Source organism: Nymphalis io, chromosome 28, assembly GCF_905147045.1.
Source record: "Nymphalis io chromosome 28, ilAglIoxx1.1, whole genome shotgun sequence".
In the NCBI taxonomy this organism is placed as follows: Eukaryota; Metazoa; Arthropoda; class Insecta; order Lepidoptera; family Nymphalidae; genus Nymphalis; species Nymphalis io.
In genome coordinates, this window is record NC_065915.1 from 1,841,104 (window position 1) to 1,867,986 (window position 26,883).

At 34.9% G+C, this 26,883-nt stretch overlaps 1 protein-coding gene across 1 annotated transcript; it reads left to right on the forward strand.

The window, feature by feature from the left end:
• Positions 1 to 515: 515 nt before the first annotated feature.
• Positions 516 to 25,134, forward strand: LOC126779092 (steroidogenic acute regulatory protein-like). Its single transcript, XM_050502928.1, has 12 exons — positions 516 to 697; positions 3,086 to 3,169; positions 3,763 to 3,911; positions 4,841 to 4,999; positions 5,440 to 5,493; positions 6,366 to 6,504; positions 7,179 to 7,342; positions 22,121 to 22,276; positions 22,429 to 22,533; positions 22,845 to 23,053; positions 23,222 to 23,331; positions 23,415 to 25,134. The coding sequence occupies exons 2-12, from the start codon at positions 3,094 to 3,096 to the stop codon at positions 23,522 to 23,524; spliced, it is 1,431 nt and encodes a 476-aa protein (XP_050358885.1). The 5' UTR covers positions 516 to 697; positions 3,086 to 3,093; the 3' UTR covers positions 23,525 to 25,134.
• Positions 25,135 to 26,883: the final 1,749 nt, after the last annotated feature.

Genomic DNA, 26,883 nt, shown 5'->3' on the forward strand with positions numbered 1-26,883 from the left:
CGTGAGGGCAAATGACTCTACTCCACCTGATGGTAAATGGTAGTAGACTCCAAACGTGGCGATGTAACTACAACGTGCGCCTTGCTCAAACCCACTATGGTCCAAGTGCACATTTTTCACTTCACTTTCACTACTCATAATTATACAGTACTTTTTTTTAAATTGAAATAATCACTAAAAGAACCTCAAAACACTAAACAAAATAGATGTTTACACTAAGAGAAGAAATGACGCTATAAAAGCAAAACGGTTAGCTGCCACCCTGGGACCAATCAAATGGTGGGGGGCGGACGTGACGTCACATCCCCACACTAAATACAAGAAACAGGAAAGGGAAGTATACAGCGCACTCTCTCACGGTTTCTATGCATCGTCACATGCCAAATAATGTTTACGTTAATAGCAGGAACCAAAATATTCTCATGTCTATAAATCGGGAATTACCTCTAACTGGCAACACTAATGCTATGACCAATCTGTCAATATGTCAAAGTCATTTAGCTATAAGTATTTCAACTATAATCATTGTTTTTAGATTATTTAATAACAATCGGGAAGTAAATCATTTCATAACATTTCTCAGTAACACGAAAAGTGTAAACAGATATTATTAAAAACAACTCAACCCACCGAGACGCATTTTATTTAGATAAACATGCATTTCTACAATATTTGAATATTAGATAGACGACAACAAGTAAGTGAGCCTTTGTTCCTAATTCAAATGCTATAAATTAATTTGAATGTGGCCTCTAAACTAGGCTTTTAAAAATATATATAAACATATACAAACTTTTTGATATAACTTCATTTATAATAATTATGTCTTAGAAATTAAATTATATCATTATTTATTTTGTTTGATTATGGGTTTATCACTAGTTATTTGAACAAATATTAATATATAATTGAATAATAGTCTTTCTTTAATTTACGATGAAATTGTAGCTTTGATTTTTCTGCTCTAAATAATTTTATTTTTAATAAATAAATAATTTGAAAGTAGTACCAAAGGATAACATTATAATAGTATTGCTTATTAAACAGGATTTACAAATAACTTGATTTCATTTTATGACAATTCTATTGTTAATTTTACATTGTATGTAATCATGAAACTACTCATTAAGTATCATTTATGGTAAAGTGTATTATTATACAAATACTCATGTGGGTTTTCTGTAAAATTATCTTTCACAAATACAATCAAGAAAAAGTTTTTTTTAATTTTATATAGGTTTGTGGACTCCAAATGTATTGATGATACTGCCACCCATTGGCATTGAAATGTAACAAATATTAACCTTCTCTTACATCATTAATGTATTACCAACTTTGAAAACTAATGTTATGTCCCTTGTGCCTGTAATAACATTTCTCTTTTCTGAAAATTTTCTCACATTAAAAATTTAAGTTAAAAGAAATAAAAGTATATATTACAAAAGAAATAACCAATGAGGTAAATCACAATTAGGATTGGCTGGGCTAAGCAAAATTGTCTGTTGATCAGAATATTTACAGAAGTTTTTAAAATTAAAATTTACTTACCATTATACTAATATTATAAAGAGGTAAAGTGTGCGAGGTTGTAGGGGGTAATCTCTAGAACTATTGAACCGATTTTGAAAATTCTTTTACCAATAGAAAACCACATCATTTGTGAGTGTCATAGGCTATATATTAACCCGACAAATGAAAAGACTTTTTCGTAGTAGTGGGATTTGCAATGATTGAGTGATATTTCTATTAGACGGTTTTTTTTCATTTACAACATGTCAATCTATTTAAAAATAAATTGCTTTATTATCAAGGAAATTTTATTTAGATAATTTCATTTTTTACACTCTGTTTTTTTTTGTTGCATAGCTTAGGAGATAATTTAAAATATAAAATATGCGAGACAATTTTACTAATGTTCGGCCAATCGATCACAAGTAAAAATATTTACCGCCCAAAGAAGTGGGCACGGGTCAGCTATTAGACTATAAAAGTCAAAATTGATTGTAACATTTCTTTTGTAATATTTGAGTGTAAAATGTTTAACTGAAACAGGTTTTATTTTTGTCACATCTATGGTGTTGCAAATTTTTTTATATCATGTAAATAAAGCAAAGGATCATGTTATTAAGGCCAAAGAAAAAAAAAAAACACAGATGTATGTATATTATTGAAATGCAACATATCTGTGCTAAATTGTTCTATAGTTCCTCAATTTTACTGGCCTTGATAATGTTAGTGTAGATAAAGCATGTTTTTGTAGCGTCTACTTTATAAATAAGTTAATGTTTTATGAATATATGTAATACACACTTAGTATGCATACTGAGATTTTAAATACACTATTATTAGTATGTTCTGCTCTGTGGTATAATTTATAAGGCTGTAAATACTAGGTCCTGAGTTCAAATTATGTGTCGAGCGAAAAAATAAAAATTTTTGGTTTTTCTGACTTGGTACCACCCACTATTATACAATACTACAGTCAAATTGTACATGGCTTAGTCCATAATGTATACTAGCATGAATGCATACTATTTATTTATTCAAGTAACATATATTAACCACTTAGTTACTCACCCGCTTCGTTCATCTTTCGGGGTTGGGGGTACCCCATGGGATATTATGATATAGGGTATTGGATACCCCATGTCTTTTTCAGTATCCCTGACAATATGTAGGCATCATGATAATCGGTCGAGTAGTTAAAACTTAGTTACTTTAATAACATAATATATTTATCAAGTCGAGATGGCCCAGTGGTACGAACGCGTGAATTTTAACCGATGAACGTGGGTTCGAACCCGGGCAAGCACCTCTGAATTTTCATGTGCTTAATTTCTGTTTATAATTCATCTCGTGCTTTTCGGTGAAGGAAAACATCGTGAGGAAACCTGCATGTGTCTAATTTCATCGAAATTCTGCCACATGTGTATTCTACCAAACCGCATTGGAGCGGCGTGGTGGAATAAGCTCCAAACCTTCTCCTCAAATAGGGAGAGGAGGCCTTAGCCCAGCAGTGGGACATTTACAGGCTGTTACTTTTACTTTACTTTATATTTATCAAATAATTAAATAATGTTTTCAGATACAAATATGGCTGATTATCACATCAGGGAGGCGGCAGAATCACTTTTATGTAGTGTATCAAGCCCACCATATATAAATACAAGTAAGTATTTATATATATGTATTAATATACCTATTTAATGTGCTATGTTTTTTTTTTTTTTTTTTATAGAATAGGAAGGTGGACGAGCATATGGGCCACCTGATGGTAAGTGGTCACCAAACGCCCTTAGACATTGGCATTCTAAGAAATGTCAACCATCGCTTATAGCCAATGCGCCACCAACCTTGGGAACTAAGATGTTATGTCCCTTGTGCCTGTAATTACACTGGCTCGCTCACCCTTCAAACCGGAACACAAAAATATCAAGTACTGATGTTTTGCGGTAGGATATCTGATGAGTGGGTGGTACCTACCCAGACGAGCTCGCACAAAGCCCTACCACCAGTAGAGTAAAGTTTTCTTATCTTACAGGCAACAATATTCAATTGATAGTAAATGGTCACCATTGCTTATAATCATTGGCGATGTAAGAAATATTTACTGTTTCTTACACCACCAATGGTTTTATCTTAGTTAAATGTATATATACATATTTATATATATATACATATTTATATATATATATATATATATATATATATATATAATGTGTAAGAATAATATTAATTTTATTTGTCTTGTATGTATTTCAGCTCATTCTCAATCAGTGAACCTGATGTCCGAAGACCTGGTGGCGGGCTACCGGCCGATGGGGAAGATGTCGACCGTTCGGAGGTTCTTTTGTTTGTTCGTGACCTTCGACATACTGTTCACAAGCCTGATGTGGCTGATATGCGTTATGGTGAGCTTTAACTGTAACTAAAATGTACTTTATACAAGTTGTAAACGAATTAAGTAAACGTTTTTTTTTTATAGAATAGGAAGTCGGACGAGCATTTGGGCCACCTGATGGTAAGTGATCACCAACGCCCTTAGACATTGACATTCTAAGAAATTTCAACCATCGCTTACATAGCCAATGCGCCACCAACCTTGGGAACTAAGATTTTATGTCCGTTGTGCTTGTAATTACACTGGCTCACTCACCCTTCAAACCGGAACACAACAATACCAAGTACTGCTGTTTTGCGGTAGGATATCTGATGAGTGGGTGGTACCTACCCAGACGAGCTTGCACAAAGCCCTACCACCAGTTAATTCTTTCTTTAAACTGATATATAAAGCACGATTCACATCAAACGCGCCGCCTCGCACTTCACATTATTTTTTTACCTTATACAAACTATCTCCAAACTGGCCCACAAAAAATTAAAAAATATTACGGAATGTGCGTTTTTAAAGATACCGTTGAACCACGGTAGCCCTTATCTATTACGCCCCCCCCCCCCCTCCGATCCGACACGCCCATAACCGTACATACAAAGAATAAGTTCTTTATTCAAATCAAATAATTCTTTATTCAAAAAGGTTCATAAGAGCACTTTCGAATCGACATGTTACAGTATTGAATTAAATGTAAAACAACCACCGATTCGGAATATAGATTCTGCATAGAATAACCGGCAAGAAACTCAGTAATCAAGACATATGATATCTAACACCTCCCCCCGCTCCTCACATACAATCCATTATATTTATTGAAAAAAAAAATACAATTTTTTTTTTTCTCAAATTTGATTATTCCTGTCTGAATATCGGTAGACTTTAGACAGTTAATATAGAAAAAAATATGCTCATAGTATTAAAATGTTGTTTTTTTTTTCTTTTCAGATGAAAGGCGAATCGTTGATACAGATATTCAACAGAGAAATCATACATTACGATATTAAAATATCACTATTCGACATAGTTATTGTCGCTGTACTGAGATTTCTATTGTTAATAGTATTTTACGCCATAGTATATATTAATAATTGGAGTGTTATTGCGGTAAGTGTTGAAATGGATATATAATACATTTTTTTTTTTAAATTTAAAAATAAGAGGGCTGTTGGACAACTGGATACAACGTTATAAACAATGTTTATAAGTATGGCCGTTATGTCTTATTTATTACATAAGATTGTATTACATAAGATTTATATTTTAATAATACAGTCCTGTTGGCTGAGCTAGTAATAACCATTTGCCTGAAGTTAGTTTCTTTCATATAAATACAATTAAATAAATTAAAAAGTAAGTATTACAAAAAAGGCTTTATTCGAATTTTCTTCGATTAATTTTTTTTATAAAAGTATTAGTATTAACAAAAATAATAATAATAATATAGCTTTTTTCAAAGCAATAATTAAAATTAAGAATTTAAAATGGAGTATCCTATGAATTATTATTTTACAAGACCTTGTATTTATCCCTATTTTCTATTTCAGCTTTCAACAAGTGGAACTTGTGCCTTCTTAATAGGAAAAGTCTTTGTATATGATGTGAGTATTAGTTTATATCAAAAACTATATGACATATAATCATATATATATGATATATATCATATAATCACTTTATATGACATAGTTGGTCTGTCTGTTTGAAAACTTACCAGCCGGTGCATTTGTCTGCCCTTTTATCTGTGTCGTAAAAAAAATTAGCTGATGACCAGTGCTGTGTTTTGTATCGGCGATACTGAGTTGGTTATTTTTTTTTATATAGAATAAGAAGGCGGACGAGCATATGGGCCACCTAATGGTAAGTCACCAACGCCCATAGACATTGGCATTGTAAGAAATGTTAACCATCGCTTATATCACCAATACGCCACCAACCTTGGGAACTAAGATGTTATGTCCCTTGTGCCTGTAGTTACACCGGCTCACTCACCCTTCAAACCGGAACACAAAAATACCAAGTACTGCTGTTTTGCGGTAGAATATCTGATGAGCGGGTGGTACCTACCCAGACGAGCTTGCACAAAGCTCTACCACCAGTGATAGAGTATTTTATTTTAATAGGATCTCCAACAAGGAAAACATATGACAAGCTTTAATACATTATGCGAGTTATAAATCTATGTGCTCCTTCAATTACAGGAAACCACAGCATCCATCACATACAACTAAGTAAATAGTAAAATTAAAATTAAGAACTTAACAAATTTGAAGTGATATGACTTAAAGAACTAAAACAAAAAACAGAACTTCTTATGTTAAATGACTAAAATTTAGTTATAAATATATATATATATACATACATTATACATGTAATTAAAATTGTCATTATTTGTTAAATTCTGTAATCAATCGTGTGGGAGAATAAAATAGTTTCTTTATATATTATATGGTAACGTAATATGTATTGTCAAAAGTGGCCGAACGCATCACAGCCAGTGTACCAAGTCTTCCTAATACTGACCTCCTTCACGATCGCGTGGGGTGAGGCCTGGTTCCTGGACTTCAGGGTTCTCCCGCAAGAGCTGCAGGCCAAGCAGATCTTGGAGACAATGGGTGAGCTTAGTTACTATATTATAAGTGTACCATTATGTTGTCCCCTTCCCCGAACACCAGCACCCCGCTATCGCCCATATCCTTTTACTACGTTCGTACTCGGGTGTGAGGTTTAAGAATAAAAAACAAATTACTCTTTATTCAAGGTCACTCCGTCCGGCTCACATCAAAGGCGCCGCATCAAAGCGTCCCCTCGTATTTCACGAGTGGTAAAGGAATTTGAACTGTCTACACCATACTTAAAGTCCATATTTGTATGGAACGAAGCAACCAAGGAACGCTTGCAAGCGGTATACGACTGTGTTTCTATATCCAATTATGCATTTTTATTGTGTTGACACTTCAATTTCCTTTATCACGTTTGAAAATCGCCGCGGTGTTGTTGATGCGCTCCTAGCTTTACGGTTTAAAATACGGGGACTTTTGGCTGCTGGGTATTCCCTCGGTTCGCCTTAGTGAACCTACACCCTCCAGATTACTCCGGGAAGTCAACATGAGTCTCACAACGCCAAGGCTCCCAACTTCGAATCATTCTCCAGCCTTGACCTCCGACTAGCCGGCTTACAGGAGCAGCCACGCTCCCAATGAAGCTTCCATCACGGTCCAGTGCAGCTTACCGAATTATTAAATAAATCTCATTTCCTTTCAACTTACTAACCTACTTTTGTTCACAGTTAGCCAGAGCACAGAGCGGACCCCCCTGTTGGGGCCCCACAGGCCGCACCGCGTCCAGTCGACGCACGGCGAGTCGACGGTCAACTGGTTCTCGCCCGTCGAGACGCCGGAGTCGAGTCCTCGGCCGAAACGACCCGGTGACGTCATACTCACGCAAGATCAGGTAAGAGTAATTCGATTTTATATCTAGAACTTTCTAGAGATCCTTGTAGAATATTCTCAAGGTCATGAGACTACGGAATATACACCTATATAGACCTCCTAGTGAGTATTAGTTTAAAAAGGCAAGGCCTGTCTTTCCCCAAGTCCTCATCATCAGATATTCTACCAGCAAAACAGCAGTACTTGGTATTGTTGTGTTCTGGTTTGAAGAGTAAGTGAGCCATGTAGTTACAGGCACAAGGGACATAACATCTTAGTTCCCAAGGTTGGTGGCGCATTGGTGATGTAAGCGATGGTTAACATTTCTTACATGCCAATGTCTATGGGCGTTGGTGACCACTTACCATCAGGTGGCCCATATACTCGTCCGCCTTCCTATTCTATATAAAAAAAAAGTTCATGCTTGCTTCATACCAAATTAGATTAAAATCGGAATACTCTCCCGACCTCCGTTTTCCCCGCCACCTAGAATGTGGGTACCTTCAAGTCTAGAGTGAATAGGCATCTTCTAGGCAAGCGCGCTCCATCTTAGACTGCATCTCACTTTCCATCAGGTGTGATGTCAGTCAAGCGCTAGCCTTTACATTAAAAAAAAAATCGGTTCAGTGATTTATTAGTGGAAGCATAACAGACAATACTTTCGTATTTATTATATTAATATAGATAGCTGATTTTAAAGACAACTAGTGCCATCTAGTATCAAAAAGAAAAATTAAAATAACATTCGATGTAATTTCCTGTGATTTTGAACGGAACATTTAAATCAATCTATTGTATTAATTGAAGATTCGTGAAAAAATTGCTTTATTTATAATAAAAAAATCACTATATTTTTTTTTCACTAACTTTTTTTGACTATAAAATGTCTGGAGGTGAAGAAATTCATGATTAAAAATTACGTTAAATATTTTGTATTCAATACCTACTTATATAAAAAAAGGATTTATCTGCTGACCGTTCACCACTACACACGCAAAAATGTCTTCAATCTGATTGGACTGTATATTATATTATAAATTTAAATGTGAGTGTTTGTTACGCTTTCACGAACAAAAAGGACAATGGGTTCCTATGATGGCCTAGTGGTTAAAACCCGTGAATCTTAACCGATGATCGTGGGATCAAACCACGGACACGCATCACTGAATTTTCATGTAATTAATTTTGACGAGCTGGTTGGCGTAGTTGGTAGATACTTGCCTTTCACGCCGAAGGTTGTGGGTTCGATTCCCACCCAGGACAGACATTTGTGTGCATGAACATGTCTGTTTGTCCTGAGTCTGGGTGTAATTATCTATATAAGTATGTATTTACAAAAGAAAAGTATATATATGTAGTATATCAGTTGTCTGGTTTCCATAGCACAAGCTCTGTACAAGCTTAATTTGGGATCAGATGGCCGTGTGTGAAAAATGTCCCAGATTTTGTGTTTATAATTCATCTCGTGGTCGACGGTAAAGGAAAAGCTCGTCTGGGTAGGTACCAGCCACTCATCAAACATTCTACCCCAAAACAGCAGTACAATACCAAATTGTTGTGTTCTTGTTTGAAGGTTGAGTGAGCCAGTGTAATTACAGACATATGGTACATAACATTTTAGTTCGCAAGGTTGATGGCGTATTAGCGATGTAAGCAATGGTTAACATTTCTTACAATGCCATTGTCTATGAGCGTTGGTGACCTCTTACCATCAGGTCCATATGTTCATCCGCCTACATATACTATACAAAAAAGAGGAAACCAGCGTGTTTCTAATGTCACTGAAATTCTGCCACATGTGTATTTCACTAACCCGCAGCAGCATGGTGGAATAAGCTTCAAACCTTCTCCTCAAAAAGGAGAGGAGGCCTTAGCCCAGCTGTGGGACATTCACAGGCTGTTACTGTACTATACTTATGAGAAAGTTGAGTGAACTTATGATCGTTTATTAATTTTATCAAAAGTAAATTAATTTGTAAATTAAATGTTCAAAGCTATTTAAACCAATATTTAAAATGAACTATCAGTGAACAACGCTAACCGTACCGTAACAGCCTGTGAATGTCCCACTGCTGGGCTAAAGGCCTCCTCTCCTCTTTTTTGAGCCGAGATGGCCCAGTTGAGCCGAGATGGCCCAGTGGTAAGAACGCGTGAATCTTAACCGATGATCGTGGGTTCAAACCCGGGCAAGCACCACTGAATTTGTGATTTGTGAACAACGCTACATATTATAAAACAAAGTCCATCCGCGTCCGTCTGTATGTACGCGATGAAGTCAAAAACTACGCAACGGCATTCACCAACGGACAGAGTTATTCATGAGAATATTTCGTTATATAAAAAAAATAGGTTTTAATATAAGGATTAATTTAATCTTTTCGTAAAGATAAGATAAAAATATTTTGATTCTGTAACACAGATTTATCGTAATTAGTTCCATATTCATAAGATATATATATATATATAAACCACGTCATGTCTTCCTTCAGGCGCAATGGTTATAATATCTTAGTTTCCAAGGTCGGTGACGCATTGGCAATGCAAGGAAAGCTCAATATTTCAAACTCCAACTCCAATATCCAAGGGCCGTGGTGACCACTTACAATCGAACGCCCATTTACATCTCATAACGTAATAAAAACCTGAATTTGACTTGACGTGCCGGTTGGCGTGGTTGTGGGTTAGATTTCCACCCAGGACAGATATTTGTGTACATGAACATGTCTGTTTGTCCTGAGTCTGGGTGTAATTATCTATATAAGTATTTACAAAAGAAAGGTAGTATATGTAGTATATCAGTTGTCTGGTTTCCACAGTGCGAGCTCTGCTTAGTTTAGGATATTATTATTATTAATTACTATTTTGTGCACACAAATTCGAGGGCATTAGATGTACCAATGTACATCTAATGCCCTCGAATCGCCATTAATAGGTAACGTAATGTAACGTGCAATCGACCTTAATTAATGTTAATCTATTGTCGGTTGAGCTTAATTCGTAATCGGTAATAATTAGACGGACTTGTAACAAGACTATACGATATGACGATTTAGGATCCGTATTTCCAAAACGTTTGTTTTGATTTAATTTAATATAATTTAATTTGATTGATTTCTTTTGATTAGTGTGAATTTGAATTGATTTGATTCAATTCAAATTTTATTTAGATTTAATTATATTTTTATTTTAATTCGGTATTATAATTTAATTCGAATTAATTTAATCTAATTTATAATATGTAAAATCAGTTACAGTACTGCTGGGCTAAGGCCTCCTCTCCCTTTTGAGGAGAAGGTTTGGAGCTTATTCCACCACGCTGCTCCAATGCGGGTTGGTAGAATACACATGTGGTAGAATTTCAATGAAATTAGACACATGCAGGTTTCTTCACGATGTTTTCCTTCACCGTTAAGCACGAGATGAATTATAAACACAAATTAAGCACATGAAAATTCAGTGGTGCTTGCCCGGGTTTGAACCCACGATCATCGGTTAAGATTCACGCGTAAAATCAGTAAAATATTATTATTTTAATTTTTCTTTATGGTATTAGATTTTTGGTGGTTACAGGCAAATGCGCCGATGTTAAATGGTACCGCCCATACACATTGGCGATGTAAGAAATATTAACCACTTACACCGCCAATGCGCACCTTAGAAACAAAGATGTTATGACCCTGTGCCTGGAGTTACACTGGCTCACTCTTCAAACCGGAACGCAACAATACTATGTATTGCTGTTAAGCGGTAGAATATCTGATCAGTGGAACCACCCACCACAAAGCCCTACCACCTGGTAAAGTTATTTAATTAATTTAAGAATATCCCTTTGTTTGTTCGGAGTATATTCCACTACGCTAGAATGAAACAACGAAATTGAATATATGTATACCGATGAAACGATTTACCCTAATATTATAAAATAAGTAAATCTGTTACGCGGCTAAACCACTGAACCGAATTCGATGACGTTTGGTATGCAAACTTCAACTCCAAAGGACATAGGACTAATTTTATGTACCCCACCCACAACAAACCGCTAAGCGCGGTCGACAACTTGTATTTATATGACGGCGTGGTGTCGATCACGGGGGGGCAGTTCGATGTCAGACGTTATCAGACATGTTGTAGGCGCAAAGTTTACTATCGAACGGCCAGGCAAACGCGACCAAAGAGCCATAGGTACACAGTGGAAGTTCCTCGCCTACGTACGAAGCGCTTTGAGTCTACATTCATCATTCGCACTGCGAAACTATGGAATGCTTTGCCTGATAGGTACAATGTTGTTGTCTTCAAATCCAGAGTAAACAGGTTTCTTATAGGCAAGCGTGCTACATCATAGATCGTGTCGATGCTTAACATCAGGCAAGTCAACGGTCAAACGCGGCCTATTAAGTCTTATACAACTGTTGTTTATATGTTCGCCTACAATCAATAATCACAAAATAACAATTAACCACGCCGATTAAAGTGGTTGGAAACGCAGCAAGTTCGATACAAGAAGACGACCGTTCGCTCCGGAGTCCCTTTCCCAAGTCCCCTGCACGAGAACGTTCAGCAAACCTCATGTGACCGACGTCAAACCGTTATTAACAGGTCATTATTCATTAATTGTCAGGGCACTCTGAATTCCTGTATCGACCTCACTCAAGCGTACTACTTGACGTTTCCGAGAACCGCTTATAGATTTTTTGAGACCGCTTTGATTCTGCTACATATATATGTATGTGTCGTTCCACTGACAGATTTCGGCCATACTAAACGTTTCTCAAACGAGTAAATCCAATACATTTCAGTTCTCAAAGCCAATGGCGCATTGGCTATTAAAAGGACGGTTTACTGGTGGTAGGGATCTGTGCAAGCTCGTCTGGGTAGGTACCACCCACTCCTCAGATATTCTACCGCAAAACGGCAGTACTTGGTATTGTTGTGTTCCGGTTTGAAGGGTGAGTGAGCCAGTGTAATAACAGGCACAAGGGACATAGTTCCCAAGCTTGGTGGCGCATTGGCGATGTAAGCGATGGTTAACATTTCTTACAATGCCAATGTCTATGGGCGTTGGTGACCACTTACACTCAGATGACCCACTTGCCAGTCCAATTAAATTCAATTAAAAACAAAACAAAAATGTTTGTATTAAATTTCACACTCCATGTGATTCAATTTCTTCTATGAGTCAGGGTTATCAGGGACTTTTGTATCATATTGTTTTGGGTTAAAGGTCATACATTGTTTAACGCAACTATTAGAAAACGAAAATTCTGGCCCTAAATGGTAAATCAAATTAATGGTAATTATAAATATAATATAACTTGTAATATTAAATATGCATTATTTATTTTTGTAAGGATATTTATTTTTGTATATATTTGGATTTTTTTTTATTTATCTATATTTATCTTTACAAAATTCACGCAATAAAAAAATTAAACATATTTTTTATAAACATTTATAAGGTCCTCCAGTCCGATTTCGCCAATCGGCCAATCTCAATAGATTAGCCAACTACGCAAGAGATACTATAGTGCACAAGTGTGTGCGCAAACACAGGTGTACTCTCTCTTCCCTCACTCTCACAATCCGACACAACCGGAAAGAGTTCAGGCGCAGGACCATTGGCTTTACGTGCTTTCCGAGGCACGGAAGTGTAAACACTTTCCTGACTCCGGGCTGACAGAAAAACCCAATAACTTTTTATTGGCCTGACCTGGGAATTGAACCCATGACCTCCGGGTCAGCGGCCATATCTAGCAATTGGACCAACGAGGCAGTCGAAAACATTTATAATTATCGTGCATATCTATAATTGGTACATAATCAGATATATGTTACTTAATTATTTTAAATTTACAAGTGTTTAATATTTGTACGGTAAATGAGTCTTTTCCAATAAATAAAATAAATTATTATTGGAGTATGGTTAACTACACAGTGCTTTCGTCTATGGGAAAAGATAATCACACATTCTTCCTAAAATTATTTAAAAAAAAAATCAAAATCTTCATAAATTTTATCAAGATATTTCAATTCGATAAGCTACCCGTACATTACATAACTGTAATGGTTTCCGCGGCGCATCCCAGTACAGTTTTAAGTCGGCATGATTTTTTCCGCCATCTTCAACAATCGTAATACATCAGCCAATTTACGCAAAACTTTAATTAATTATACACTTGGCGATAACCCTATGAGGACCCAGTAGTTTTTGAGTTTATCGCGTTCAGACAAACAGACGCACCGGGAGGACTTTATTATATATGTAGTGATAACGTATATTCATAGATAATGAAGATTAGTATTGTTATCGGATTATTGACAAAGTTGTCTTTGATTTATCAAAGTCGGTAGTTATGCTCTTAGTGATCGAAATTTAAGAAATTTAATAATAAAAAACACACACACACATAATATGTGTGTGTGTGTTTTTTATATTAAATTTTTTATATTTATCAGTCGATTATACTTTATACCACTGGCAGAACCATGGATACCCACACCTTATATTTACATATTCCAAACGGTTTGCCAATTTTCTGCTATGTAACGTACTACAGTTCGCGATTAATATAAACAGTAACAGCCTGTGAATGTCCCACTGCTGGGCTAAGGCCTCCTCTCTCTTTTTCTTTTAAGGAGAAGGCTTGGAGGTTATTCCACTTCGCTGCTTCAATGCGGGTTGGTTTAATACACATGTGGCAGAATTTCAGTGAAATTAGACACATTCAGGTTTCCTCACGATGTTTTCCTTCACCGTCAAGCACGAGATGAATTATAATCACAAATTAAGCACATGAAAATTCAGTGGAGCTTGTCCGGTTTGAACTCGCGATCATCGGTTAAGATTCACGCGTTCTTGCCACTAGGCCATCTCGGCTCTTAATTTTTATTATATTTATTTATAACTAGCAAATTCTTCAAAATCTTCCATTTTAACTTACATAATGCCTATTTGTATTATATATGTACAATAATTGAATTATTTGGTAGCAGCGGTTATTTAAAATAAAAAAAATATAATTTGATTTTGGCATCTCGCAAATATTTATATTAAGTTAGGGGCAATTATTTTGAAATCACAAAGAGACATCGATTTTATTTCTCTGTATAGATACAACACTATTTGTATTTAAGGAGTTTTATTATAATTTTATTTTTTAAATCAATCTAGACTTTAAACAAGCAAAGGTCAACTATGGTGAATCTTGTACACCATGTATTAAATAAATTATATAGCTCAAGTTTAATTGTATTTTATATTAGAAATCTTAATTTTAAATATGTATAAAGACATAAAACCAGTAATAACAGCAAAGACATTATTAGCCGAGATGGCCCAGTGGTTCGAACGCGTGAATCTTAACCGATGATCGTGGGTTCAAACCCGGGCAAGCACCACTGAATTTTCATGTGCTTAATTTGTATTTATAATTCATCTCGTGCTTGACGGTGAAGGAAAACATCGTGAGGAAACCTGCATTGAAATCCTGCCACATCTACCAACCCGCATTGGAGCAGCGTGGTGGAATAAGCTCCAAACCTTCTCCTCAAAAGGGAGAGGAGGCCTTAGCCCAGCAGTGGGACATTCACAGGCTGTTACGGTACGGTTACTGTTACATTATTACATCCATAAGTTAAGAAAAATATAAATATACTCTCGTCCGCCTACCTATACCATAAAAAAAAAATTCATAATACGTTATGCCTACGTTTTTATAAATGAGAAACTTTCGACCCGTTTACAAGATTACATTTAATTTAAAGCAAACATACGCAATAATCACATTTTAATTACAATCGATAGATAGAAAAACAAAGATAAATTTTAGACACTCATCATATAATTACTATGAAGATTGTGATAATATTATTCTAATTACCAAATGTACGAGTACCGCGATAATGAGTTTAATTACTTGTATGATTGCCAAACTAATTTTAATTTAATTATATGTCTGTACAAGCACAAGTGTACTCTTTATTCACTCGTCCTTTTTTCTGAATCTTGCTTAAGTCCGATGTGATGGTAAATCTTATACAGCCGAAGAGTTCCAACGTCTTTATGTGTTTTCCATGGGATATATAGACATGGGGCTGTAAAAAATGGACACTTAGGACTCCGAGCTGCTACTATAAACAGACAAATCAAATGATTTTTCAGTAGCCCAATCCGTGACTTGAACCCAGTATCTTATAATTCTGCTTTGAACTAACCGCCATACTAACGCGACAGTGGATAGAAAAAGAAGTGGTATCAATTACAAAATTAAATTATAACATATGTAATCTGCTTACTGGTGGTAGAGCTTTGTGCAAGCTCGTCTGGGTAGGTATCACCCACTCATCAGATACTCTACCGCAAAACAGCAGTACTCGATATTGCTGTGTTCCGGTTTGAAGGGTGAGTAAGCCAGTGTAATTACAGGCACAAGGGACATAACACCTTAGTTCCCAAGGTTGGTGGCGCATTGGTGATGTAAGCGATAGTTAACATTTTTTACAATGCCAATATCTATGAGTGTTGGTGACCACTTACCATCAGGTGGCCCATATGCTCGTCCGCCTTCCTATTCTATAGAAAAAAATTTTTAAAAGATAACTTGAATTTAAACGAAAAGTCGTTTATTTTATATTACGATACATAATATAATAGTTTTATCATTAAATTGTCACGAAGTGTAAATTCAGCGCGTAGATAAATAATAATTAATTTGTCTTTGGTTTCTGACTCTGGCGGCAGTCCGTCAGTCGCTCGCTAGTCGCTGCCCGCGCGTCGTGTGAGTTGATTTGTTAGTGCATTTCAAACACGTGCCCGAGTGCTTTCACTATCAATAATACAAATTTAAAAATGGAATACGTTCCAACCGAAAAAAATATGTAATAAATAATATACGTTGCAAATTATTCGAAATTTAAATATGAATTGTCACAATTTTAAATGAAAAACAACTTATAATAACCTATATTCGATTTTTAAATTTAGTTTATCTGTTTTGTTAAACGCTGTGTTTTTTATAAAAAATAATAAAATAAAGCAAGCGTGTCGTATTTATAGTGCTAATAAAAAATTTATATTTAATTTACAAACTAACGAATTATTTCGCTTACATGAAACTTTATTATGTAAACGCGACGTCAAAATTTGTTTTATTTATATTCGTAATGAAATTAACCTAAATAATGAAACAATGACAGCTATACAAAAAATACAATTCAAATTGTTCACGTGATCCATATAAGTTTATATTTCTGTACTAGCAAAGCGTAGAATTCAGTTCGTCACGAAAATCCTTTAAAATCTGACGTTTTAACGTACAAAATGCCTTTTTAAATTACAGTAAAAGCCTGTTAATGACACACTGCTGGGCTAAGGCCTCCTCTCTCTTTTTGAGGAGGTTTAGAGCTTATTCCTTTTTTAAATTGTTAATATTTAAATTATTAGATAGGGTTACCTAAAATGAAAAAAATGTCGTTTATGTTTTGATAAAATTTATCTTAAAAAGAGGCAGTTATTTTGAAATCATAGACAATTTCATTTATTTGTTTAGATTAATCGTGATAAATAAAAATGTATGTTAGTCCTCTATGCATTGCTAAGCAATTTATCCGATTTTGGTGAAACTTTATCATTGACAAAAAAACCTGTATGTATGTCCTTCAATACATACGTTCGTATACCCTTGTGCAAAGCCGGGAAGGGTAGTTCGTGAATAATAAAAGTTATTTTATTATTTATATATTAATTTATCATTTATTCTATCTCATTTATATGTAGTAAGGACAATATTGAGGTTAGTATAAATATATGTGTTTCCTGCTTTATCTCAGGAAGGGAACATTGCCTAGTAACGGGAGTGCTAACGGGGTTAGTGGAAAATTAATCGCTTACACTACTAGACGGCGGCGGCGCAGGCAGATGTGTTTCTTATATTTTTTTTCGGACATATCCGTAATCCAATCGAGGTCGAAGATGCGCGATAGATATTGCAATCGTGCCGATTTTATAATCTATAATCTTCTTCTTCTTCTTCGTCGTGACACTCTTGTCAGAGCGGTCGTGGTCGCCATGAAGTATTATAAATTATTCGGCGCAGATGTTATTCGCCTCACGAGCCTGCGCCATATGTCCCTATCAGTGGTAAGCCACGTGCATTCATGCAAAGGACCGCCAACAGTTGTTTTTATTTGGTCGGTCCATCGCATGGGCGTCCTTCCACGTGGTCTGATGCCATCCACCTTGCCTTGAATAACAAGGCGCTCAATGGAGTCATTTCCTTGTCTCCCGGCAAGGAAATGATCTATATTAGCATATGGTTTAAAAAAATTAAAAATGTGAATGAATTCTCTTCCTCAGGTGAGGATTCGTTTCTATGGTAAAATTCGAATTAATGCGGGCACTTTCATATATCAAATCTAATCTTTACTGATTTCCTTATCGTAAGTCTGTGAATACAAGGCTAAGGAGAACGTTTTGGAGATCATTCCACAACGCTGCTCTAATGCGGGTCGGTAGCTACACTAAAAATAATTAATAAAAAAAAAACGTAGAATCGTTAGTAAGGGGCGCAAAATAAATCATCATTCATCCATACAGCCGCGAATTTTCAAATCGTATTTATTATTATAACTCATCTCGTGCTCGGCGGTAAAAGAAAACATCAGACACCTGCATCATGATGATATGATGGTACTCTTCGCTCACGTGTGGGAGGGTGGGAGAGTAGCCTATGTGAAGGACATCCATCAAATTCAGCTTAGTGTCTTAGCAGTGAAAGCGCAACAGCGTATTATCACATTTAAAATATTAATGTAGATGTATACGAGAATAAGCTCTATGCCGTTTTAAGAAGAAAGGAATTTGGAAATTTTATAGGCGGTAGCTAATATATATAATCAAATGAAACCTCTAGATTATAAATAATAATAACATCCTGGGACATTATTCACACACGGCCATCTGATCCCAAACTAAGCAGAGCTCGTACGATGGAAACCAGACAACTGGTAGAATAGAATAGAATATGCTTTATACACCAAAAGAGTTACAGAACCATTTTAAACACAAACACAAAAAAAAAACGAAAATTATTTTGTACAAAAGGCGGTCTTATCGCTAAAAGAGCGATCTCTTCCAGACAACCTTTGAGTGAAGGGCATGAAATAAATAAATAAATACTACATATACTACTTTTCTTTTGTAAATACTTACGTAATACGCGGCTCGAAAGATAAGTACCTACCAACCACGCCAACCGGCTCATTAAATATCAATATCAATCTATACATATAAATGAAATTGTAATATCTGTCTGTGTTTTCAAAATAACTTCATCTTTTTAAGTTAATACGGTTGTTTGCGAGTCACAGAAACCACAATAATCATTTCGTTATTTTCGTCTGTATGTCCGGGATGATCTTCAAGATGGCTGATAAATTACAAATGCAAATAAAATATTATTATAAGAAGTGTTCAAGGTACCGTTTAGTCTTTATTTCATCGAAATCGGTTAAGTCGATCAACAGTTATACTAACTTAAAGTTCAGGTAAGTAAGTTGTCCAATAAAATTGAAATTTCTGTCTATGATTTCAAAATAACTGCGTTCATTTAAATTAATATGGTTATTTGACGCCAGTTATTTTTATAATAAATATTTTGCGTAATGGCAGATTTCGAAGGATTTTCAGAAACCGAATTCGACGCCGGTAAAGCCGCGTGTTTTGCTAGTATAAAATAAATCTTAAGCAACCACATGATATCGGATTACGATTATGATTAGGATTTCGTCTGTATCAGTTTCCCACGTCGGATAAACGAATTATCATATAAATTAAATTAATTTGAATTATTTATTCTAAATATAGTTATGTTTAAAGGTTACATACATATATTTTGCTCGAATTAATTTCGAATGAAATTCGCAGATAATTACCATATAAAGAGACCCAAGGCCCCGAGACACTTTGACATTGACATTTTTTTTAACTGGTTTAAGGCAAGTGCCTTTCACCTACGGACATTAAAAAAAAAGTTACTATCCAATTCAAAGTTATTACAATACCTTAATAAATTTCGTTGGTAACACACACAGACATATCGTTCTAAAACAATCGAACTCTGTAAACTACGAAATCTTTCGAATATATTTCAAAAATCGAACACATTATAACAAACCTTTTTCATCATCGAAGGGATGGTTAAAAAAAACACGTCATTGGAAAGGAAAATAATACGCAAAACGTTATTAAACATAGATTGTATTTAATGTATCGACGAAAGTCTTATAATTGCATTATCAGTATTGGCAAAGATCATCAGATATCAGTGTCGTTGTCCCAGTTTGTCGCGATAACTCGTCGAGTATGGACGTCTTTATATGACATGTTTAATGTTAATTAACGAGTAATATCGTCGGACAGTTGGAATTTTGCTACTTATTTATATTATGTAATGCGGATATTCTGTCTGTTGATTTTCATTTTAAACAGCACTAAACAGATTGAGTATTTCATCAAAATCTGTTCAGTGCTGTTTGATGAAATTTCGTATGAAGCAAGCTTGAATCCCAATGGCTACACTACTTTGGCTACTTTTAGTAGATATCGTAAACACTCGGGCGAAACCTAATAATCCACAAAATTAACAGAAGCATAAAGCAAAGTTCAAAACTTCATTTGACTCTAATAATAATCAATTATGTATTGTAGGTATATATATTATCTAAATCTGATTTTTTATTACACAATCTATGTCCGATAACCACTACCGGCTTAGTAGATTTAATTTGATTGATGGTAATAATTACTACTTTTGCAAAACATGAGGGAAAAATTAAAAAAAAAAAAGTCTGTATCGCTGTGTTACTAATGGCTATATATGATAGCTACGAATAACTGATAGAGTAACCATGTTAAGATGTCAGATATAGTAATTCACTAAAAAAAAATCAAATCCAAATCTTACGCTGACGTCATCTGACGCTTGAAATCTTACGCTTCACGTCTAACGCACGAAGTCTCACTTAGTTACTGTGTACCGCGCACTAAGATGTTTACACATCAAAAATGTAAATGCTTCTATCTGTAAACGAATTGGTTTTTACAATAAACTAACCGGACTTAATTTTAAAATAATAAATAAACCACAAACAATTCACTTTTTTAATTAAAATTAAACAATTTATATAAACGTCACAGGTTATATAAAACACTAGACCAAAAACAAAAAAAAAAAGTAAAATAAAACCAGTGCTACCAAAACAAAAATGGCGTCCAAATCCGAAACTCCCGCACTAACGGAACACGAAATGGAGAAACATATCGGCGAACTGGATAATGTTGGCACTGAAGAGGAGTTACAGAAGAAGTTGGACAATATGAGTAGATTCGGTTTCTCCGTTGCCAGCTGGATGAAATTGCTCTTCAATCGAGAAAATAATGAGCCGTTTAAAGCGGAATGGTTGACAGTAAGTTGTCTCCTCCACTCGCTAACGTCTATATTTATTTATGTATCTGTAGGTGGACGGGCAAATGGGCCACCCGATGGTAAGTGATCACCACCGTCGTTGGCGTGGTTATTAAGTAATCTGACAGAAGCTGGAAGGAAGTATGTACACTCCCAAGCTTCGGAAAGCACGTAAAACGTTGATCTGCGTGGGTATTCTTTCAGATCGTGTCGGATATCCATCCCATTATATTTCCGAAATCACACTCCTGCATAGTCCAGCTATTCCTTGCGAATGGCCGCCATAAGGGTCAGCAGGGTATCCTCGTCACCCAGATTGACTTACAACCCTTCAAACTAACAAGGAAAATACATAAAATAATAATATTGTGAATAATTTAAAACAAAAAGCTATCACGTTTAGATAAATAGAGGTTATGTCAAACGACAAAATGAATGATCTTATCATTTACAGCTGCGTTATAAGTAATATTAGTCACCGTCACTATGTTTTCAACTAATATATGTACATATATAAATAAACACACATAAATAAATAAACATAGTTTCATAGTTTTTATTTAATATTATCCGATATTAATGTTATTTTTTTAAAACCATGAAATTCAGTTTTATATGGTATTTTGTTTAATTATATATCTATATAAGCGAAATACCACTGAATGGCTGACTCATCAATTGGTACAATTGGTAATATAACTTGATATATCGTGGAATAATCAGAAACTGTTTGTTGCAGTTGTTGTTTTGTTCTTAATATCATGTATAAAACTGGAGAGGATATAGCCCAGTAGTAAGAACCCGTGAATCTTCGTTCAACTGAGCCCATTCATCACTGAATTTTCATGTGCTTTATTCGTTTTTATACTTCATCTCGCGCTCAGCGGTGAAGGGGACAGTGAGGTGTACTCTCTATTCCCTCACCCACATAATCGGATGGGACGACAATTCGACTGACTAGGGTCTCGAAAACTGCAGCCTGAAAAGATAGTCACTAAACTAATCAATTAAATAGTTATGCGAAAAGGTAAATAGGCGAGCTGATGGTAAATGGTCACCACCGACGATCGATATTGGCGCAATAAAAAATGTTAACTATTCCTTATATCGCCAATGCGCTATCAACCTTGGGAACTAAAAGGTCTTCTTGGTGCCTACAATACTAAGTATTGCTGTTTAGCGGTAGAATACCTGATGGGTGGGTGGTAACTAGTGGGGAGCTACCACCCACTTATCACATGGGCATACACAAAATTCTACCTTCAAGTATTACATATTTATACAAATAATATTCAATAACTTGTATAATTTTTATTTTATTACAAAATAATAATTTCCAGATAGATGAATACAAGCAAATGGCAGAGGAGGGTATGCAGAACGCTTGGAAGACGATTAACCTTCCGGATTGGAAGCTGGAGAAGCGAGGCTCACAGAAGGGCGACATAGTCGAGTCCAAACAGTGCGAACAGTTCGGCAAAGTCTACAGATTTACGGTGAGTGTTTATGATAGAAGTGGTTAATCTTAGAGCTGGTCCAGGTGTCGTGATTGTGAGATACTAAATATTAATACATTCCATCCACACGCAGACGCGCGTTTTGCCGTTCCTGCACAATATAATTTAATATTTGTCTTCTACTATTCCAGGGTATAGTGGACTGTCCAGCCAAGTTCCTCTTTGAGGAGTTCAAGAATAACATCACTAAGTTACCAGAATGGAACCCCACCATATTAAAGAGTGAATTGATTAAGGTAATACTTTTGTTTTTAATGATAATGATGATGTTCTCCTGACCAACTTTGGCCATGTACTCAAAGAGACTAGCCAACTAACCGGGAAGGTTATAATTATGGTGCTCAAGTGCGTGTGACAAATACAGGCTCATTACATTTCCTCACTCTCTAATCCGATGGGATGGCAATCCATCACGACCAGCAAGAGTTCAGAATTGTGTTGTGTTATAAATAAAGATATATTATACAAGAACTGTTTGTAGTCTATATATCAATCGCATGGAATACATATATATAAGTGGTTACAATCTCTTCGATCTGATTTCCAGGAGATAGGCCCCGGCATAGACCTGTCGTACCAGGTGACGGCGGGTGGTGGGCGTGGGATCATCGCCCCGCGGGACTTCGTCATCCTGCGCCGCCTGGCGCCGCTGAGTGCCGATGGGAAGGTAGTGGAGGGGAGTGCGGCAACCTGCTATATCACCAGCGGGGTCAGCGTGGCGGTGCCCGGGTATCCGCCCGTCCGGGACATGGTCAGGTGAGTTAGTGTGTGTGTTAATTTACAAAATAGCTGCGCACACATTTCCGTTCCGTCCGTTCCAATGAAAACTATAATTGCTTTGAATTGAATATAATCCGATGGTACCCAATACAGCATTCTTGATTATTTCAACTTAACGATGTTCTATTTTCAAATAATCCGCAGAGGACACAACAAAGTGGGCTGTTGGTGTCTCACCCCCAAGGCCGTAGAAGAGGGGGGAAAGATTGTGCAACGCACCGTGTTCCAGTGGCTCATGTGTTGTGACCTTAAAGGTAAGATTAATGAGACTATAAACATTTAAATATTCCCAGAATTTGAGTGAACAATTCCACTAATAATTTATGACCTTCTCCAGGTAAAATACCCCAATTCGTCCTGGACGCTGCGTTCGCAACAGTAATGTTGGACTACATTGTCCATGTCAGGAAGTTCGCGGCCGATAGCAAAGCTAAGGGTCTGTTTTAATAAGTGAAAAGCCAGCACAGATACAAGAGACGTAACAACTTTATTCTTGAATAGCATTTTACTAGCACGAAAGATAATAATACGAAAACAGATGAATTATAGTTATAAGAACAGTTCTCATTGTGTATTGGCGGAATTTTGCCAGTGTATGAATGCCATGAAATGCCAGTCTGTTTACCTAAACTACCATCAAGTGGTAGGCCTGTTAGAGTAATTGCATCACCATCAATAACTCATTGGCATTACTATTAATTGTCTCTCTATTAAAAATATCTTAGATAAGAGATTTATATGGAATTAGCATTCGCAATTATTTTATTTTTTAGAGCTCATCACAACACTATCCAAATTTTCTCGTGTGAAGTGACCTGAAAATATCGACCTGCATTTAGATCAAATGTTGCCATATTAAATCTTTAAACCGAAGTTAAATATATAAATAAATGTTCTTTAGAGTCTGCCCAGCCGTGGGATGTTTACGGGTTTTTAATCTCATCACAACACTATCCAAATTTTCTCGTGTGAAGTGACCTGAGAATATCGACCTGCATTTAGATCAAATGTTGCCATATTACATCTTTAAACCGAAATTAAATATATAAATAAATGTTCTTTAGAGTCTGCCCAGCCGTGGGATGTTTACGGGTTTTTAATTTTAAGTTTTATTTTTTCTTATTGTATTTTTGTTTTATTTAGATTACATTAAGTAAAATAAAGATAATTAATAGAATGAATGCTATTTCCAATTCACTCTCTGTTCTAAGGTCATTGCTCATTGTAATTTATTAATTTAACCCCCCAGCTGTGTTTTAATGGCGTCTTATTTGTTCTGAAATTACATTGGGTACTGTGTTAGTACATTACTTATTTACATGTATATAATTATTCGATAACAAACGTACGTATATTCTAAATAAAATCAATTTTTAATAACTATTTATTATTTTTAATAACAAAAAAATATCCCATAAGCTTTTTCTTTTTTATAATTGTGGGATATTTTTTTATTCGTTATTTATAGTAATAAAAGGATTATTAAAATATGAATAGTATATTATTTAAAAAAAACAGTTGGAGGGTTAAATATTGTTAATAAAACAAATATGAATTGAATTGTAAAGCTAAAATGCTTTTTATATAACAAGTATTTTTATATATAAAAAAAAATGTTTATAAGTTTATATACATATATTAAACGTGTAGTTACGAAGTATAGTTTTTTTTTTATATATAGGTATTATGTCTAATCTGTGGTCAAAAGTTATTTGACAGGACCTTCTTACCCTTACATACAAAATAAACAATAATATAAGTAAACTCGTCGGGCAATGCTTAGATATATAAAAAGAGGGGATGCTTCTTCACAATCTGGGCTTTTAGTCATGAACATGTTTTTCTTAATGGGAGCTCTTGGTCTTCACACATTTGGAAAAAACAAGGAAAAGGTAATTCTATATAAATAGCTTCCACCCATGGGGAGGCAAGTGTTAAATAGCCTATGTGTTAAGGTTCATATATTTTCAATTCAATTTTCATCAAAATTTGTTAAACTATTTAAGCGTGGTTGATCAATAAACATACAAACCCACATTTATAATATTTGTAAGATAGTAGTATATAAAAAAATCGAAAAATAATGTACTTGTAAGAGAAATAATGTGTCTATTTACTTAAGACTGTTAATTAAAATATATATATATTATTTGTCCTGTAGTGTGACTTCAAAAGAATAACTAGAGAAATGTGATAGATTTTTTTATATTAATTATATATCAATGATTCGAATTTAAACAAAAAATTAAATAATTTGATAAATTTCCTTACCGAAAATTCTTTCCAAATACTCAAAAGCCTTGATGCCACATTAAATTTAAAAAAAATTACTCACTGTGATGTAACCAACACCATTACTTTAAAACTTTACCTTAGTTTTAGATCGACATGTATTCATACGCTTGAGCCCCCTTGGGGCCCTATTGGGGCCACTTTGAGCCTCTTCTAAAAAGCAAGCTTGCACTTTAATTGCATACAATTTTTTTTTTTTTTTGTAAATCAAAGAATACTTTATTTTGAATCAGAAAATAAATAATTTATTAGTGTTATGTATGATACATAGAGACAGTATGACGTGTATATAAAAAAAATGTGTTTAAAACTGTATATAGTTATAAAAGTCCTTTATTAGTTTAAAAAAATGGCGCCATAAAATATTGGAAATTGGTCCTGTCGGATTAATTTATGTAATCATAATTAATTATATATAATGTATCGAGAAATTATATAGATACAATCCCATAATAAAAAAAAACTTTTAAGTAATTATTTCTCTTTTTTTAATTAATTTTTTACACTTAAAATTTCTGAAAATCAAAGTGTACTTTTATATATTTTACCACAAAAGAAATGTAATATATCAATAAACTCACTATATTTGTTCTCAATATTGAATTAAGATTATATATTATTTTCATTATGCATGCATTTTAGATAATTTAGTTATTATATCAAAATGCAATAGAATAGACAATAAGAAATTATGTAAAAAGCTATGTATATAGACAACATTTTATACGAAATTAAATAAACAATTACAAAATTAATGAATCTTTTTTTTTCATATAGTAATACTTTGACGAGCCGGTTGGCGTGGTTGGTAGATACTTGCCTTTCACGCCGAAGATTGTGGGTTCGATTCCCACCCAGGACAGACATTTGTGTGCATGAACATGTCTGTTTGTCCTGAGTCTGGGTGTAATTATCTATATAAGTATGTATTTACAAAAGAAAAGCAGTATATGTAGTATATCAGTTGTCTGGTTTCTATAGTACAAGCTCTGTACAAGCTTAATTTGGGATCAGATGGCCGTGTGTGAAAAATGTCCCAGGATATTATTATTACTAGTTTTAACATATATTTTGCACATTTCACACACTTTTGCATAGTTGAAATGCCCCAAGGTCATGGGTGTCAACTTCTCAAGGTCATAATTCGCAGAATAGTTTTTTTTTAAATACATATAAAATAAGGAGATGGTCGGACAAATGGATCGCCCATGGACATTGCCGCTGTAAGAAATATTCACCATTAAATCGCCATCGCGCCACCAACCTTGGGAACTAAGATGTTATCTCTCTTGTGCCTGTTACACTGGCTCACTCACTCTTCAAACCGGAACACTTCAATACTTAGTATGCGGTAGAATATTTGATGAGTAGGTGGTACCTACCCAGAGGGGCTTACGTAAAGCCACCAACTACCAGGTTAGTAGTAGGTATATAATATATAAATCCCCGACATTCTAATTATTAGCGTACCTGATATGTTACGGAGAAGTGTTCAAGAACTACGGATATAAACG